At 35.5% G+C, this 20240-nt stretch overlaps 1 protein-coding gene across 2 annotated transcripts in view; it reads left to right on the top strand.

Moving 5' to 3' along the window:
* Window positions 1-20012, top strand: part of UBQLN1 (ubiquilin 1) — a 48151-nt gene extending 28139 nt beyond the window's left edge. Inside the window, exons 3-11 of one of the 2 annotated variants that reach the window (XM_082656169.1) lie at window positions 752-867; window positions 5023-5285; window positions 5763-5921; window positions 6094-6328; window positions 11749-11891; window positions 14820-14903; window positions 16107-16222; window positions 16481-16649; window positions 18017-20012. In XM_082656169.1, coding sequence (XP_082512295.1) covers window positions 752-867; window positions 5023-5285; window positions 5763-5921; window positions 6094-6328; window positions 11749-11891; window positions 14820-14903; window positions 16107-16222; window positions 16481-16649; window positions 18017-18169 — 1438 coding nt within the window. In that variant the 3' untranslated portion in view covers window positions 18170-20012. The remainder of the gene's footprint in view (window positions 1-751; window positions 868-5022; window positions 5286-5762; window positions 5922-6093; window positions 6329-11748; window positions 11892-14819; window positions 14904-16106; window positions 16223-16480; window positions 16650-18016) is intronic. The other variant, XM_082656170.1, reaches the window with a different exon arrangement.
* The last annotated feature ends 228 nt before the right edge of the window (window positions 20013-20240 follow it).

Genomic DNA, 20240 nt, shown 5'->3' with positions numbered 1-20240 from the left:
ATTAAATCTAAGGCACCATTCAGTTTTTAAGAGATACCTTTATTTGTGTACCACTAAGTAAAAATATCTCCAATCAAATTGGTATATTTTCTTTTCACTTAAAATTATTTTATACTTAGTGAAAGAGCTCCTAGAGCTCCCTTAGACTTATTTATATATGGTATTTTATCATCATTCAGATGAAATGAGATTCAGAACTCTTAACTGGTGTCACATGGAATGGGTTTCCAATAAACTCTCCTTATTTTTTACTTAAGGATATTAAGTAATAATCAGTTATTACTTGTATTGATTTCTCAGCCTTCTTTTGGTGAAGTCTCTCTTTATTTTTTACTTTTAACTTTTTTAGTTTCTGAGTAAAAGTGCCCCCCCCCAACCCTCAAGAACTTAGAAAGGGGTAGATAAAAAGTAGCTTATATAGTCAAGCTTTGTGATTGTGACCAGTCATTGATTCTCTTCTGTGAGGTGACCTGTCTCCCTCTCTTACATAATCAGTATGATTGAAAGTAATAAAATATTTATGACAGTATACTTCAGGAAGGGCAGTTGAAATATAGTTTGGATTTTGTGGGGTTTCACTATGTTTCTTTATATTTGTGTTCCTAGTGCTTAGTTATTTCAGTGTATTTACTCTATGATAATTTGAGTTGTTCTGAAAACTTAAACTTTATTTCTGCATATTGGAGTTCCAGAGGTTCTTTTGAAATAATTAGCTCCGGTGTTTATACCGTGATATAATTATTTTTCCTAGGCCTCAGGATCATTCAGCTCAGCAAACAAACACCAGTGGAAGCAATGCTACTGCATCATCAGCTCCTAATAGTAACTCCACATCTGGTTCTGCCACTAGCAACCCTTTTGGTTTAGGTAAGTATCTTTAGTCATTTTTTTTTAAGGATTTTTTAAAAACTTCCTTCCCCCCAGGGTAGTTTTAAATAAAATGATAGAATTAAACATTAAGTCACTTTAACAATGAAAACAAAAACTTGTATAGCTTATTTCTGTAGTTGTAGGTATTAAGGGAGTAGTAGTTGGAAATACAGATGTACTTGTTTAGCTTACATTTACATATAATAAGTGGTCAGTAAGTGACACATTTCTTTTCAATAATGAAAGAAATGTACTGTATGTATACCTGATCCGACCACCACATAATTGACTCTGGAGAGGATTAGCTAGTTGTTGATCATAAGCTAACCCCCTGAATACAATTTTCTTGTTTGTAAAATGAAGGGATCAGATTGCATTAGTGATTTCCTAACTGTTCTAAATGCGCACAAAAAGGCCTGGGCCTGGGAGCAAGCCCAGTGGTTAAGAATCTTCTGCATCAGCTAAAACTATCAATAGTTTTCTTATATCAGTTTTTACACTGAGGTTCTTTGGGAGGTTTTTTTTGGGAAAAGAGTAGTTTGTAGCTAACAAAAGTTGAACTAGGTAGATAAATGGCTTAATGCTTCTTTCAGTTCCGAAGTTGTATGACAAGTATAGTACCTTGAAATGACATTTAAAAAAATATGTACAGTTTTCACATATCGAGGATCAAACCTTCCACCTCTTCCAGAAAAAGTTTTTTAGTAATGGCATGGATTCACATTTGCCTTTTTTTAAATGCTTGATGCTCTTATTTTTTAAAATGATCTTGGGTTAAATGTGTCTCTTTTGGTTGAAGCAGATGAGTTTTAGATGGCAAAATTATTAACATGAACAATCTAGAGAGATTAGGATGAAATTATTTAGTGTTCGGACTCATGAAAGGTGTTTTTGAGGTAAATCTCTCAGTTAATTTGTCTGAGGCCATACATCTCCCTAGTCCCTCCATTTCTTATCTCATTCCCACCCCCTCCTATCTTAGTTACGTTTCTCCATCAGTTATTCCATTTACCCTACATATTCAGCTTTTCTTTTGCTGTCTCTTTTCGTTAAGGTCTATTCCACGTTTAAAAGCCACAGAATCCCACTACCACCTTTCCTTTGCTTCCTTTGGAAAAGGAAGCTATCTTTGGAAAAGGTATTTTCTGTTTTCTGTCTGTATTTCTCTTTCACTAAGTTTGCTGTGCTCCATTTCTTGTCCCCATCACTTTACTGAAAATTCCCTAGATAAAGTCACCATTGACCTCTTAGCTTGCCAAATTTAGTGGACACTTTTTTAGATTTTTAGATACTTAGATTAAAAGAAAGTGATTTAAAATCTAATTCACTCTCTTCCAATGCATACCAGTCTTTCCTTGAAATTTTTTTTTTCTTTAATTCCTGATATTCTTTTTCCCTGGTTAATTTTCTGACCACTTTTTTTCTCTCTCGTGGGTCTCTTCTTCCTATTCCTTATATTAGTATTGTTCCCCAGAGTTCTGCCTTGTTTTTCTTCTCTTCTTTTACTCTATTTTCCCCAAGTGACATTATCCTAACTATAACTTGTTGACTCAGATCTTTACCTCAGCCCACATCACTTCTGAACTCCTTGCCTTGTATTCAGCTCTCTTTGATATTGCCTGATGTTCTCTGAGTCCGTTAGCCTGTATGTGCCTCCTTAGAAAGCAAAGAAGAACAAAACAAATATAAAAGTTCATCATCTTGTCTCAAACTACTACCTCTCCCCAACCAAATCTCTTAGTCCATAAAATCTTCTCTATCCCACCCCATGCAATTATTCTATTCTGTTGTTACTTCCTTGATGTAGCTCCTCAACTTTTAAAAATGTTTGCTCTGTGTCATTTCCACACTGTTATTAGAATATCTTAAGTGACTGTCTTGCTTTTAAAATCTTTCAAGACTTTGTGATGTAGTCCCCGTCTACCTCTCCATCCCCATTTCTTACCGTATCTCAACAGTTATACTAGTTAGGATAGGCAATCCTGTGGTAATAGATAACCCCAAACTCAGTGGCTTATTACCACAAGCTTAATTTCTTGCTCTAAAGCTTTTCTTCATTCTTCATTTTTTAAAAAAATTTATTTAATTGAAGTAGAGTTGACTTACAGTGCTGTGCCAATCTCTGCTGTACAGCAAAGTGACTCAGTTATACACAGAGACATTGTTTTTTTATATCCTTTTCCATTATGGTTTATCATAGGATATTCAGTATGGTTCCCTGTGCTATACAGTAGGACCTTGTTGTTTATTCATTCTAAATGTAATAGTTTGCTTGTGCTTCATGTTCTTCACTGGTCAGTGAGGCCTCCATCTACATAGTTCTCAGGGACTCAAGCTAATGGAATTCTGCCATCTTATAGCTGCACCATTTGGAATGTGGCAGAATAGACAGCTAAAGTGTCCCAAGCTGGACCTTGTATTCTGTACTTGGGCCAGAAGTGACACACATCATTTCTTGCAATCCTTTGGCCATAACTAGTCACATGGGCCTGTCCAACTGCAAAAGAAATAGAATGCTGCACGTGAGATGTTTGGTGAGCACTGCTGTCTGCCCTTTTGGTCATACTGAATTGTTTGTGGTTTCAAGAATACAGCAATTCTCACATTTTTATCTGTGCTTTTGTATATAATGTTTGTTGTGCCTAGTATTAAATCTTCCAGCACTCCCTGCTTCTTGCAACTTACTCATTTTCCAAGTTCATTAAATGTCATCTTGTGGGAAAGCAGCCATTTCACTTAGGTACTATATTACCGTGATATCCTGTGAATGTCTCTTTTGAAGTACTTATTCTGCATTTGTTTTCCTTGTCAGTCTTTCCCACCAGATTGAGTTCTGAGGGTATACTTGTGTCTTTCTTGTCACCTTATTCCCAACATGTAGCACAGTGTTCAGTAAGTGAGGAATGAATGCATTTGGCTGGTTATATAATTTTACAAAGTTTTACAATAAGCACTTAATCATCCTCTTGGATCTATTAGGTTTCTCCATGATTTAATTCCTCCAGAGAGACATCTATTTTCATGATTGGCAGCAGCTCTGTTCCAACCAGTCATAGGTGAATTCTACTTGCTAAACTTAAAGTAGTCTTCTGGAAAGAGATTATTAGAAGTATAATCTACTGTATATTTTTCATTTCTTCCTTTGCGGACATATTCCGGGGTGTCTTTCTGACACCAGCCAGTTCTCCAACACTGCCTGGGTGGGTATCCAGTAGTTCAATTCGGACACTACCTACTTGGAGTTAGTGTCAGATCCCACAAGTTAAAGGACTTAGTCCCCCATGACTGCTCCTACTTCAGATACCAGTCCAGGTCTCAGGCTACCAGTACTTCTGACTGGCAGGCTGTAAATCAGGTGTTCCCACAACCCCCTTATCAGGTTTGGTAATTTGCTAGAATGGCTCACAGAACTCAGGAAAACACTTCACTTAACTGTACCAGTTTATTATAAAGGATACATCTCAGAAATAGCTAAGTGGAAGAGAAGCATAGGGCAAGGCATGGGGGGTGGGGGAAGAGTGCGGAGCTTCTATGCCCTCTCTGGGCATGTCTTCCTAATAGCATCTAGATGTGTTCACCAACCCAGAAGCTTCTGAACCTCATTGCACAAGAGTTTCACAGAACTCCATCTCTATATCCTCTTCTAGTCCTGGATGGGGCTAAAAGTTCCAACTCTCAAATCACTTGGTCTTTGTGGTGACCACCCCATCCTGAGGCTGTCTAGGGGCTCCACCCTAAGAAACATAATTAGCATAAATGAAGTATGATCCAAAGGGGCTTGTTACAAATAACAAAAGACATTCCCTTCAGTCAGGAAATTCTGAGGGTTTTAGGAGGTCTGTGCCTAGAACCAGGGACAAAGACCAAATATATTTTTGTATTATACTACACATAGGATATATATATTTATTTGGTTTTATTACTTATACTTAAATATCAAAGTGAATGCATTTTTACAAGTCTGAATTATAGAAATTAAACATGTACTTATGAAAGTAATAGGAATTCTATTTTTGCTTTAAACTGAATGGTTTTCTGTTAATAGGCTGTTGATTCAGTTAATATTTTTGCATCTTCATATTTTAGCCTAGTCGTATTAATGATAAAACTTCTGAATTTCATTTATGTGTGTTTTTCTCTTTATCTTCTTAGGTGGGCTTGGAGGACTTGCAGGTCTGAGTAGCTTGGGTTTGAATACTACCAACTTCTCTGAACTACAGAGCCAGATGCAGCGGCAACTTATGTCCAATCCTGAAATGATGGTCCAGATCATGGAGAATCCCTTTGTCCAGAGCATGCTTTCAAATCCTGACCTGATGAGGCAGTTAATTATGGCCAATCCACAAATGCAGCAGTTGATACAGAGAAATCCAGAAATTAGTCATATGCTGAATAATCCAGATATTATGAGACAGGTATGTGGAAAGTTTCATTTAGCTAAGAAATTATATACTTACTTCTTCTATTTAATTTTCTGTATTTAAAGAGCTTGCCATATTTATAAGTAAAAAAAAAAAAAATTCCTAATCCTTGTTCAGGAAAACTCAACAAAGCTGTAATTCGAACTATTTGAACTTTGAATTTTATGCTGTATTTTAAAGATTTTTGTAAATAGTTATTTTGCAGATTTAAGAAATAAAAAGAGTCCAATTCAAGAGATGGACAGTCATGCATAACAAAGTGCTTCTCTTTTGATGTTATTTGAATGTTAGCTTGCTTTTTGAGGTGATTTACAACAGGAATTATTCAGAATAATTTTCTGATTTAAATATTGAAGATTGCTAATTCATAGAATTAGAAAACTTATGAAATTAACTGTGGCAGTTAATAGCTAAAATAGTTCATGTGTATTTCAGTGCCTTTCCCCCCACCCCCGGAAATCTTTTTCTTAGACATTGGAACTTGCTAGGAATCCAGCAATGATGCAGGAAATGATGAGAAACCAGGACCGAGCTTTGAGCAACCTTGAAAGCATCCCAGGGGGATATAATGCTTTACGGCGCATGTACACAGATATTCAGGAACCAATGCTGAGTGCTGCACAAGAACAGGTAATAACACAGGCTCTGAGGCTCAGGCCAAGGCTCCTGTTTTAACATAAATATGTGTGTGGTTGAGGGTTGCCTTTATATGCAGAAACGCAATTTTCATTAACAAAGAGTTCCATATCTGTTATTTACAACAAAAGCTTATTCTTTATAATTTTTGTGTCTTTTATTACAGTTTGGTGGCAATCCGTTTGCTTCCTTAGTGAGCAATACATCCTCAGGTGAAGGTAGTCAACCTTCCCGTACAGAAAATAGAGATCCATTACCCAATCCATGGGCTCCACAGGCTTCTCAGAGTTCATCAGCTTCCAGTGGCACCACCAGTGCCGTGGGGGGCACTAGTAGTGGTGCTGCCAGTGGCACTGCCGGGCAGAGTTCTACTGTGCCAAATTTGGGGCCTGGAGTAGGAGGTATGCTCATAACAACTGATACTTTTTCCCTTTGTTCTCACTTATTCGGACAATGAAAACATTTCTTATACTGTTATCCTTAGTGCTTTTGTGTGTGTATGAGGAACAACTTTTGTGAACTATCTTTTCATGTTGCAAGGTGCTGTTTTTGTTTTTTAAGGATGCCTTAAATACATAAGAATTAGTATTAATCACTTGTGTGCATTTTAGTGCAAGAGGTTACTTGAAGGTTTCCAGAGGCAGTTTTGTGGTTTTCTCTTCTCATAAGATGGTTTGGGAGAAGTGGGTTGTCTTCTCCTTTCAACAGCATAGGAAATACGAAGTGTAGGGGTAACACAGTTACCTGTGTACTTAATCACTGGGACACATTTTCCTTGGCTTTAGTCCAGTTTTGTGTTCTTTTATAGAAGACAGTGGGTATCCACTCCTGACACCAGGACTAAACTAGCTGCATCAGAGTACCTGCCAGATTTGTTTAAAAATCAGATTTCTAAGTCTTAACCTCAGACCTTAAGGATCAGAATCTGCCACAGTGGAGTTTAAGATCTGTGTTTGTGTAAAGTTACTAGAGATTCTGATGTGTGAGCAGGTTAGGAATTTACTTTTGGTCATTTTTCTGTAGACCAGACTCAGTAAGTGGATATCCTTTTCAACTATTCAGATGTTTAACATGCTAAGAATTAGGTCCAAAATCAGTAGCCAGAATGATGATTTTAGTCGTAAAAGTTAGCATTTAAATGAGAAGAAATGAAAGCACGGAGCCATGTCCCTAAGGTGAGAGTGATTAGGTATGTTTAAAAAGATACCTATGTTTTGGCAGAGGAAATAGAAAAATGAGATGCTGGATGAGGAATTTTTAAAAATTCACTACTGAGAGGAAATAATCAGAATGGTCACCGTAGTATATATTCCTTTATAGAATACAGTGGATATCATCAGGTTTTTGGATAAAATACTAAATGTTTTTATAAAAATTTAATACCATTTTTAAAAATTAAGGTATGATTGACATATAACGTATTAGCTTCAGGTGTCAGGTGTAAAATGTAATGATACAATATTTGTATAGATTACAAAATGATCACTGCGATAAGTCTAAACATCCAGATAATACCATGTTTAAAACAAGGAAAAGAATTATCCTGTTCTGATTTTACTTAATGCTTATTTGATTCTTACTGACAGACTTTTGAGAGAGATGCTTTATTCACATTTTAGAGGTCTAAGATCAGAGACAACAAAGGTTTAATTGGGTTTCCCCACTGATAGGCGAATTGTTTTTTTACTGTAGCGTGGTGTCTGTAGTAACAACTTTGTCTTACAAACAAAAAATGGTTTTGCAACTTCTTACTCAGATTTTTTATTTAATGGCTTGATACAGTATTTAAGATTTCATGTTAATATTTCCATCAAAGGAAAATAAGAAACAACAAAAACGAATGTACCCTGATGGCTTAACATTCTTATTACACTTTTTTACTATTATAATGTTTACTCAACTCTTCAGAGTTAGTTAGGTATGCATATATATTCATAAGTACACCTCATATACCTGAAAGGTGAAATTCGTGACTCTTCTTTTGCCCTGTAAGCGCTCACTCTGGAAGGTGAGGAAATCTTAGAGCAGGGGTCAGCAAATTTTTTCTGCAAAGGGATATAATACTTTAGGCTTTGCAGGCCAAGAGGCAAAATCAAGAATATCACATTATGAAGGGAATTCCCCAGTGGTCCAATGGTTAGGACTCGATGTTTTTTTGTGTGTGTGTGTGGTACGCGGGCCTCTCACTGTTGTGGCCTCTCCCGTTGCGGAGCACAGGCTCCGGACGCGCAGGCCCAGCGGCCATGGCTCACGGGCCCAGCCGCTCCGCGGCACGAACCTGTGTCCCCTGCATTGGAAGGCGGACTCTCAACCACTGCACCACCAGGGAAGCCCAGGACTCCATGTTTTCCCTGCCTAGAGCGTGGGTTTGATCCCTGGTCAGGGAACGAGGATCCCACAAGCCATGCGGCATGGCCAAAAAAAAAAAAAGTATTACATTACGAGAGAAAACAAAGTTCCACAAGTTCTTTTATTGATGGAATTAAAAATATAATAATAATTGGGTATAACATTTTCTTACACATATCAACTAATGATAGGAATGGAATTCTTTTTAGGGATAACATTTTGCTTAATTGATGTTCACAGTGTTTCCTTTTGTCAGTTGCAAATCATTTGCAAATGTTCATCTGGTAATACTGATAGGTAATGAGATTTTACTTATTTCATTCAAATGTCTGTTCATTCCCAAAATATATTATTATCGTAGCATATTCATCAGTTGGAAAGCATTTATAGGATTCTGTTAGATTCTTTTTGGCTTTTAGCATGTCATGACAGATTAATCACTTCCAATTGAAGATTAGGTGGTAGTGCCTCAATTATACAATTAAATGAATTTTAAAATGTGGATATTTCTTTGCACTTGCATTGAGGTCCAAAAAATGCTGTTGGAACAATACTGTGAGCTCAAAACTATCTTTACTGCACATTTGTGGGAATGGAGAACTTGCTGCTTGTTTTAACTTGACAGCACGAGAATGTATAAAGCAGCCTGACATTGCCTGTGATTCAAACAGTTTCATTTGTTGTCAGAATGACTTAACCACGGTATGAGTTTGGCGTATAAATGCTGTTTTGCCTTGTAATTTTGGGAATTCATTGAGAAACATTACCAAGTCTTTAGCAAAAGGTAATTTCCAAAGTCATTTATTTATTGTTTGATAATGGTGGTCGAGTGGTTCAGAAGAATTTCAGTCTTAGCTCTGAGCTAAAAAAATTGCAGTAAAACTTTACCTCTTTAAACACAAACAAAACCAGAAAACTTGACCTCTGTTAAGCCGTCAAACTGCTGTGTGTTTGGGCAAGTCAGCATATTTCTGACAAAAGTTCATGATATTGACTAGTTCACCGGAGTGAAGTGAAGTTCATCATTGATACTCTTACCAGTTGAATAACGTGAAAGTTCAAAATATGTTCCAGAGTACCTGCTGATGAATAAGACAGTGATTTAACTATAGTCTTCAAATACCTTATAAGCATTTAAATACTTATAAGCATTAAAAATACTTTATAAGCATTATATCTTTGTCCAAGTAATTCTTTTAATACTCCACATGTGTTTTTATCATCATCAGATGTAGCACATCTTAGCAGATTCTACCTCAGGTTGTACCAAATGAGTGTTCTCTCAACTTTGAAAATAGTTTTGCCTGTTAGTCCATGCAGACTGTTTATAAAAACTAATTTTTCAGTTACTTCAAACTTGACATTGACTCCTCAAATACAAGAACTGAGCAGTATCAGTAACATTTGTCAAGAAGCAAGGAATACTACTCAAAATAATTTTCATTTTAAAAACATTACGTAGTTTCATATTCTGTATAATTTTTAAAAATATATTTATTTATTTGGCTGCGCCAGGTCTTAGTTGTGGCACGTGGGATCTTCATTGCCACTTGTGGGATCTTTGTTGCAGCATGCGGGATCTAGTTCCCTGAGCAGGGATCGAACCCAGGCCCCCTGCATTGGGAGCACAGAGTCTTAACCACTGGACCACCAGGGAAGTCCCTGCATTGTTTTTTAATTGATTATTGATGTAGAGCCCAATGTCCTTTAACTCTTGAGAAACTGTTTTCCTTGAAATGCTAATGGTCTTAAGTTTATTTTCTCTGGACACATTTATTTGGCTGCCACAGTCAAGATTTAAATAATCATGCTAATTAATCACCACTAGTGTACTGCTTTCCTTGCTTGGCTAACAAAAGAACCATTTGGGAACCTAACTTTGGTTGCAGCCTTATTTTCATTTCTTATTTTTGTGAAGCAGTTTGGCTATGATGAGATAATTGTATTTTAGATTTTGTATTTTTCTGACTTTACTGTGAGTTGGGAATACTGTGATAAGTGTTGTAGCAGTGTTGAAGTGTATTGTATTCTTTTAGTGTCATTGCATAGTAAATACGGTTTTGCCATCTCATTTGATAAAGTAATCCATATTCTTCTGTGCCTTAAAAGCAGGGCATTCATAGTCCAATTCTCCCCTTTTTCTTCTTGTTCTGACATAATTGGTATGCAGTGGTAATGAAAAAAGAAATAACAGCATGCTACAGTGATTCGTATGGCATGAGGTATAACTGACTCACTGATTTGTGGTATGCTGAACAGCAGTATAGAGCAGTATGATAGTGCCACGTGGAGCCTCTGTCGAAACGACTCTGCTTTTGTAGTGCAGAGCTATAGATAATAAATGAGGGAGCATGACTATGTTCCAATAAAATGTTACTTATGGATCTTGAAGTTTGAATTTCATACAGTTGTCAGATTTTATTATTATTATTTTTTTCAACCATTTAAAAATGTAAAAACCATTTTTAGCTCATGGGCTGTACAAAAACAGGTCATGGGTCATATTTGCCCTGCAGGCTATGTTTATCAGCTATCTTTGAATATTCTTGGACTCTAGGATGTGGGGGGAAGAAACCTAAATTGAAATAACATGAGAGAATAGGAAAAGCAAAAATTATTACAGAAAAAGAGCAGAATTATAATAAACTAGAAAGGTAAGCTGGAAGAGTCAAATGTCTTGAGCCCATTAAACTACACTGGGTGGAATAAGAACAGAAGGGAAATGAAAAAGCTAATCAGTTGTAAGTTTACTTGAGTTTGAGTATATCTAGCCAGCGGGTGAAAATCTGGATATATGTGGAACAAATTAATTAGTTTTCAAAGAATGTTGAATTCACGTAAATTTAGCTATAGCTCTCTACAAAAAAGAATAATAGTAACAAGCATCTACACATTAATTTAATTGTAAAAACCACTCTATCAGGTAGATACTGTTTACCCCATTTTACAGATGGGGAAACTGAAGTAAGAAGAAGCTCCCTTAATTTGGGGTTGAATTCCTTGAGTGCCAGGAGTTAGTGAAAATGGGGTGGAGGCCTGGGCGAGAAGGCTTCCTTCTTTCTTAAGTGGGAACATATATTGAGTGCTGAATATGATTCTAATTAAGCGATCCTGGAGGAAAAGTTGGCTCAGACTTCTTCACTTAATGAGGTTTTTTCAGTAGTAATTTTTACCATATCAAACTTTTGCCTTAAATTGATGTTTTAGAACCTAGCCTTTCCATAAGATGTGATTTTCCTATAAATGCAACCAGAATGTTTAAAGTCCATAAACCCTCCTTTATTGGTATATGTTGGGCGTGTAGTTTTGGAGATCTTAGTTTTAAAATTCTTTCTTAGTTCAATTGATAAGTAATATGTGTATTTATCTGCAGTTGCTAAAATTATGCACAGTATATGTGTTTTAAAACTTTCTTTTGCGTATCTTTTCCTTTATAAAATGTCTTTTTTTTTTTTTTTAAACAAACTTTCAGCTAGTATGTTCAACACACCAGGAATGCAGAGTTTGTTGCAACAAATAACTGAAAACCCACAACTTATGCAAAACATGTTGTCTGCCCCCTACATGAGAAGCATGATGCAGTCACTAAGCCAGAACCCTGACCTTGCTGCACAGGTGAGTTTATAATTGTATTATAAAGGACTGAGCACTGTGTATTGAAGTGGCCTAATCAAATAATTGTGATTTTGGCACATTTGTGTGTGCTGCCTTAACACACTAGAGAAGTAGGCAAACTGCATCTCAAATTTTTTGGACAGTTTGTTTCTTTACAGTAAATTAATACTTCACAATATAATTAAAACAGCTTCATTTCTGCTGTTCACTCCCTTCAGAAAGAAGTGCAGGTTTAGTTTGTATCTACATATGTTGATATAGGAGAGGAATACAAAAGTTTTGAATTGGTCTCCCTTTTGAAGCCTATTCTTTAGTGTAAGGTAAATCTTGAAGGTGATTTAGAAGTGTTAATACATTTGATACTTTTATTTATTAGATCACACAGATTCTGAATAATAGTCATGTTCAAAATGGCAGTTATAAAATAGCCTGAAATTGTTTACTATTGGTGAAGAGAGATTTGTGGGAACAGTATTCTCATTCTTTCCGTTACAGATCTCCACCCAAAGTTAGTATACTGGTCCTTTATTAAATAATTCATTTTCTAACTTGTTTCTGAACAGACCATAACTAAAAAAATGAGTGGATCTCAACCCTAGCTCACATTTAGAATGACCTTGGGAACTTTAAAATTAAAATTCTTAGCCCTGTCCTGAGAGATTTTGGTATAACTGTATTGAATTTTTTTTTTTCCCCAAGTTCCCTAGGTGATTCTGATATACCCATAGAGTTAAGAACCATTGGGCTTGAAAAACCTTGGAGAATGTGAACTAAACCATGATCATCTGTGATTTGTATTTGCTATTTATTAAGAATGGCTTCCCTTCTGTGGAATGTTGGGAATTTGAAATAGTTTCCTTTATAGTCACTTTCCATTTCCAGAATTTTAAAAGCTTTTAAAGTTAATCACTTTCTTCATTATGTCAAATGAAACAGTTTTTATACTTGTAAAATATGGAACCATGTTGATTCAAGTATATAGCAGATACCTTTGTGTTGCAATCCTCAGCAACAGCTTCTGTCCTCTTAAAATTTGTAAAATTGGAAGTAAAGATTTTTTAGATAAATTTTTTGTATACTTTAAATTTTGTATATTGTAGGTACGTTTTATGAAATACTGTTTTATTCATAAGAAAATTATTAGACTGAGTTATTACTACTAAATGCTTGAACTTACTGTGATAGTACTTTTGTTTAAAATAAATGGAAAATATGTATGCAGAGTGATCCTATTTGTATGGTTTTAAATGTATATTTAGCTAATTAATAATAAGCATTAAATGTGCGTCTTGCTTTAAAATTTTGACTTTAACAAGCACATTCCTGGCCATTTAAACTAACAATTTTACATTTATAAAGTGACTTGAGCACTTTTGTATGCTGCTTTTTTACTCTGAAACAAAATGTTGACAAAAGAAAGCTAGATATGAATCGTCCTTTATTATAGACAGTTGTTAGAAATGCTTACAATGTACTTTGGTTACCAGCAGATTAAAGTTTGTAGTTTCTCTATTCTGATTTTGATTTTTAGGTATTCAAAAAAGTCTGATTGTAAAAACTGTTGTTATATACAATCAGGTACGTTAGGAGAAATATCCTAATCAAATGAGATACAATTTTCTGAGAAGGAATGAATCCGTTTAAGATGACACACTTGTTCAAATAACATGAATCCTGAAAGATAAATGTGATAACTTTATTGATATATGTTCATAATAAAAAATATTTGACTGGAGCCGTTAAAGAAGCAGGTTTGTTGGTCTCAAGTAGGTTTTACTTTATTTACTGTGAACTTATTGGTCACTTTGAAATAAATGCTGTATATCCATAAAACATTGTCTGACTTCTTCCTACTTTATTTTGTTGAAATTAATCTACTTTGCAACAATTGATAAACTAAAGGAGGGAGGGAAGAATTCTCTCTACTTCTAGTAGTTAACATATAATTTCTCTCAAATATAGTTAATTACTTGAGGGCAAGGATCATCCCCCACCCCCCCAGACTTTGGATGTGGACTGGTAAATAGGCTATCAGTAAATCATTGTTAGTTGACTTTTCACTCCATCTGGGGAAACTGATATAAAAATTTGTCTTTTTTGAAGCTGTGAGAATTTATTAGTTTCTGGTTATGCTGATCGTGTATTGTAATCTTATTTTCAGGTATACAACATCATGTTAATATTGACCCTGACTTTTTAACTCTTAACACCCATTTGAAGGTTAGGAGGCATGCCATTTTTCTCATCTGTGGTGGTAGTGAGGTGAAATCCAGAGGCTAATCTTCGTGTTCTCAAATGGATTTACTTCTTTTAAGGTCTTTTTAAAGCATTTTAATACTTTATCCCCAGAGATCTATCGGTGCTAGTCCTAGGCTTATATTTACCTAGCAGCTCCATTTCTCTGGCAAGTTGGTTGCTGTTCTGCGGTGTTATTTTTCTGGACCTAATACTATCTGTTTTGCAGTAGGCAGGTAGATACAGCAGTTCCGGATGTGGATTTTCTCTGTGCTTGCCACTTGTGTGTTGAGGTGTCTGTGCAAGCCATGTATAGTTTCATGTATTGATGCTTATGTTTATTCTGTCAGTGTAGCAGAAAATATATCTTCATGAATGCCAGTTACTCCCATTTTTCTTTCAAGGGCAAATACCTTTACTCAAGGAAAAGTCAAAGAAATGGTTGCTTTTATTTTTTAGGATATTGCATGTCATAATCATAATCACCATTCCCATTGAGAGAGAAGATGCCTCGTTTTTGTTTTGTTTTGGCGATCCCTTTTGTGGACAGTATCTTCCCTTTTTTATTCATGTTCTACCTTCCTCCCTGTTAAGTGCCAGATTAGGCACTTGGGGGAAGATAGACTATTAAACAAGGTACATTACTTGTTTCAGATATTTCCAGTTAAAATTGTTTGAACACTTGCCCCATAGATGATGCTGAATAATCCCCTATTTGCTGGAAATCCTCAGCTTCAAGAACAAATGAGACAACAGCTCCCAACTTTCCTCCAACAAGTGAGTAAGAAAAGATGCTAGCTATCTTCGGTAATGATTTGCTTGAAAAAGTTTGGTGATAAACATTTTCCTTGCTTTTCTCTGGCTGATAGCAAAATGTAGAATACAGTCTGCTGTCAATTTGCAGAGAATTCAGCTTGATCTTAATTGAGCCCCGTTTCACTGCTGAACTTTTGCTTGTATTTTTTAAATATAAATTCTGAGGAAAGGACCATTTGGTTTTTGCTTTTGAGGATTTAGGATTTTGAATGCTTCGTTAATACCATAAACCATTTCCTTTCACTTTACTAACTTTGAAGTGCTTCATTGTCATGTTACACTTTATGGTTTAACTAATCTCTAGTAACAGGAAAGAGCTACCCTATCCTATTTTACATGTTTGATTTCTTTGTAATGTTTCAGGTACTCCAAATTAATAGAATGCCTGTTTTCCAAGGGGTAGATCTCATTCCTCAAACTCGAATTAGCAAGATTAAAATTGTCGGTGTTGTCATATAAAGAAGGTTTTATTATTAGAAAAGTACTTGAGATGGGCATGGTAATTTTATTATTTAAAAAGAAGAGAAGTCAGTCTTGGCATTTTGAAACTGGTAGTTCTAGGGAGGGATTTTAAATATTATGCAAATGATCCTCAGGCCTGTAAACCATAATCCAAGGTTAGTGTCCTTGATCTATTGTAATGATGGAAGCCTGTCTTTTTTGGTTAGTCATGTGGTATATATTTGGAAGTAGGGAAGCTGAACCGGACACATGTATTAACTTCACCTTTGGAACTATTGTTTTAGAGTGTATCTGGTAAAATTGTTACATCAGCAACGGATAACACATGGTCAGGAGGAATATGTGGCTTTCACCATTATTACCATGTTATATAAACTGTGCTTTTGGAGGTTGTCTCTCAGAAATAAAACTTTTATCTGTTGGAAAATGGGGAACAGCTGCGGCTTCCAGAGGAGCTCCTGATTGTCTTTCATTATGAAAAATGGCTTTCATGATGGACTTGGGAGGAGGTCAAGTAACGATTTGCACACTAGATTGCTGTCAAAGAGGAGGTGCTTGTGTTTATTTTGGTAAAGAAATAATGGATTCACAGTGTCTAGGAGTAAGGTATTAGATTTTCTCAAGCATAGCAAAGAAAACATTTAAATTTTACCTTCACTGATTTTAATTCCCTCGTAACCACTGGTTTTCTTTCTTCCTTAGATGCAGAATCCTGATACGTTATCAGCAATGTCAAACCCTAGAGCAATGCAGGCCTTGTTACAGATTCAGCAGGGTTTACAGACCTTAGCGACTGAAGCCCCCGGCCTCATCCCAGGGTAGGTTTGTTTGGGGAAGATTATGAAAGTGCACAATGTTTTTTTTTCTCTGAGAATTTCAGACTTAATGCCATCGTGCCTTTTTTTGGTTGAGATTGTTTTATTTAAGACAGAGTTTTCAAAGTTAAAAATGGTTATTTTAAGAAGATAACTTGGCTAATACTGTGTTGAAATGTAACTGATTTACCATCAGCTGGCCTGGTCTGGCCTCTTGTTTTGCAGGAGTTTAGGTTTACTAACAATTTACGCTTTTTCTAGGTTTACTCCTGGCCTGGGGGCATTAGGAAGCACTGGAGGCTCTTCAGGAACCAGTGGCTCTAATTCTGCATCTGGTGAAAACCCAAGTCCCACAGCAGGAACCACCGAATCTGGACACCAGCAGTTTATCCAACAAATGCTACAGGCTCTTGCTGGAGTGAATCCTCAGGTAATGATTCTTTTCTGCTCTTCTTAATGTTAGAAATTTAGAAATTTCAAGAAAAGAAAAGAAGGTGGCCATCTTTTTGGTTTAGCCTGTAATGAAAAGTGCATTCTTAATTGATTCTAAAAAACAGGCATTACAAAAATGGTTAACTTTGGTACTATATTGGACACTAAAGGAAACGTTACAGTTGAAGGGAAGAAATGCTTTGCCTTAATTTTTGAAAGTTGCCTTTAAAAATGCATTCTTTTTTGCAATCCCTGTTTGAAAATTATTTGAAATAGGTTATATTTTATAAAAGTTTGTCAGGGAGGAATAGAAACTTGGTTATTCTCAGTATCTTCTGAATTCTATCTAATCTTTGTACTTTGATGTAAAAGAATTCCTAACTACCTCACCCCACCCACTACTGCCTCCTGTGGTAACTTTTGTTACATATATACACCTCACAGATATGGCTAAAAAATGTGAATGCCTAATATTCTTGCATCTGGAATCATTTATTTACTAAGAATATGCCATTATGATTCCCAGTTCAAACCTATTACAGTAGATTGTCCTTAAACTTCTCTGTGGTGAAAATACAGCATAGTTTTTTTTATTTTAAGCCTTATTAAATACAATAAAAACAGGTCAGAGTTTTATCTTATAAAGAATTTGTATTCCCGATACCTAGCATAACTTCTGGCTCAGTAAATATTCTTGGAATTAATAAGAAAAAACGATTTCATGTATTAGGCCAAATTGTTATCTAAGTTGAACAATCTACAGGCCTCGCCATTATCAGGTTGCCCAGAATTGAGTGATCATTTAAGTATTTTTGTCTTATATCACTTCTGAAAAGGAGGTGGAGCTGAACAGTCAGAAGTGTAGTCTGTGCATGTGAAACTGGAACTCTTTTCTCAAGACTTGATTGGCTGATACAGAAATGAATTCTACATTCTAAGCCTCCTTAGAACTTTAGAATTTTATACATGAGGACACTGGCTTTTATAATTACCCAATTGGTCAGTAGCTACAAAATAAATAATCTAATTCTAAACTATTTGCATACATACTTTTTAAAGTTTGCCTGTATGTTCATGAGCTTCTTAAGTAATGGTTGAAGTCTATTAAGCTTTTTTTTTTTTTTAAAGCAGAGTTATATGATCTTTGACATCATTGTTTAGGTATAAATTAGATTGTTTAAAATAAAGTGCTAATTGAACTTTTAAATATGTTGAATATGTTTCTAGAGAGGCCAGTTCTTTTATAGCTCAGTAGTCTAGCATATGTTATTTTAAAAAGCAATTAAAATTTTTAAGATTATTTAGGTGTGACATGGACTGATTTTCCTTAGAGTTTTTGTTTGTTTGTTCGTTTTTCTTTAACAGCTACAGAATCCAGAAGTCAGATTTCAGCAGCAACTAGAACAGCTCAGTGCAATGGGATTTTTGAACCGTGAAGCAAACTTGCAAGCGCTAATAGCCACAGGAGGTGATATCAATGCGGCTATTGAAAGGTTACTGGGCTCTCAACCATCATAGCAGCATTTCTGTATCTTGAAAAAATGTAATTTATTTTTGATAACGGCTCTTAAATCTTTAAAATACCCGCTTTATTTCATTTTGACTCCTGGAATTCTGTGCTGTTATAAACAAACGCAATATGATGCATTTTAAGGTGGAGTGCAGTAAGATGTGTGGGTTTCTCTGTGTTTTTGTTTGTTCGTTTTTTGTTTTTTCCTGGAACAGTGGGAATCAATGCTTTTTCATTTAAGGCTACTGCATGCATCAACCACTTCTGCATTTATTGTAATTTTTAAAAAACATATCACCTTTTATAGTTGGGTGAACAGATTTTTGTCCTGCATCTGTCCAGTTTATTTGCTTTTTAAACATTAGCCTATGGTAGTAATTTATGTAGAATAAAAGCATTAAAAAGAAGCAAATCATTTGCGCTTTGTAATTTGTGGTACAATATTGCTTATTGTGACTTTGGCATGTAGTTTTGCAAACAAAAATGCTGTAAGATTTATACTACTGACAGTTTTTGCTTTATTTGTATACAGAATGTGTATGCACATTTGGGACTGCATTTCTAGAAACATATTGCAATAGATCATCTGAGCAAAAACATCTGTAACCAAAAAAGTGAAGATAAGGAAATACTTTAAAGCTGAGTATTTCCTAATTGTGTAGAATCTTACAGCATCTTTGATACACATCTCAGCAAAAGTACCGGTTAGTCAGGTTTGTTGAAAATATAGTAGAAAAGCTGATTCTGGTTATCTCTTTAAGGACATTTAATTGTACAGACAAGATGATGTAACATTGTCTCAACATTCACAGATTGACTGTAAATTACCTTAATCTTTGTGCATACTGAAGGAGCACTGTAGTATAACCCAAAAGTGCATTTGCCTAGGACTTTTCAGCTTCTCCCATAGGTAGTTTAACAGGCATTACAATTTGTAATTGAAATGTTGCTTTCACTGAAAGTGTCTTGATGTTTCAGTTATTTTTAATTGCCATGTAAAAATAGAACTGTCTTCTGGGTTTATCATTTTTCTTATGCACAGGCAATACATGAATTTAAAATGATTTGTGAGCCACTTGTTTCTGAAGTGTTTTGGTAGTTCTATTAAGAAATAGTTAAATATTGTGCTTTTCAGAGCCTGAGAGAGGGGAATTTTGGGGGTGGGGTGGGGATCTATCCTGGATTGGGCCAGCCTGAATAATACTGGCAACCAAGATTCTGTTAGGATTTCTGTGCATATAGTGTAGTAAAGAAGTATCTTTCAGGGGTGAAAACAAAGAGCCGTTTTAACAATGTTGAGTACATTTGGCTGTTCCACAGCTTTTTTCTTCCCTCCCCAAAGAAATTCTGTTTGCCTAACTCTCAAACTGTTGGGGTGGTACATTCCTTTAGGACCAATTAAAACATAACTTTGGGGTCAGTAATGTATTTGGCTGACTCTTGGTTCAGTATTCTCTTAGGTCATTATATTCTCTCATGTACAGTTAAAGGATGTTAAAGTAACCTAAAGTGAATTCAGACCAGTAAAATCAAGGGGAAATACAAGTTGAATTCCATTACTTCTGTAAGTTTGCTTGCTATTAAAAAGGTAAAGAGGCAGGTTGCCCACCATTTCATGCACTGTTCTGACACTTTCCCCTGGAGAAAAACATGTACAAAGGTCAAGATGGAGGCATGGCTAAGAGGAAGTTGTTAAGGATGATATTCATGTGTCTGCTCTCTCTGCCTTATGCCTCAGTATGGTTTAAAAACTTTTGTACTGGCGAATATGGTGGTATACAGTGTGGGATAGTGTCATAACCAATTTGACAATTTATTAATCACAAAATAACAATAAATCTCTAGCTTTTACACTTGTTTGTCTTGCCTTTTTTGTAGAAAGAAAAAGGTGTCTTCAGTTTACTTTCTCTAACCATGTCTTTTAAAGACTATTGGAGTTGGTTTACCTGATTTTATTACACTTGAGATTATTTTTCATTAACTTCTTGTTTCCTCAATCAAAATATGTGCATATATACTATATTGTGTGTTAAAAAGAGAGCCAGCTGGGAAGTCAGGTGGCCTGGGCTTTGCTTGCTC

The sequence above is a fragment of the Grampus griseus genome (assembly GCF_964374135.1).
Source record: "Grampus griseus genome assembly, chromosome: 6".
Classification (NCBI taxonomy): domain Eukaryota; kingdom Metazoa; phylum Chordata; class Mammalia; order Artiodactyla; family Delphinidae; genus Grampus; species Grampus griseus.
This window is presented reverse-complemented; position numbering and strand designations above follow the sequence as displayed.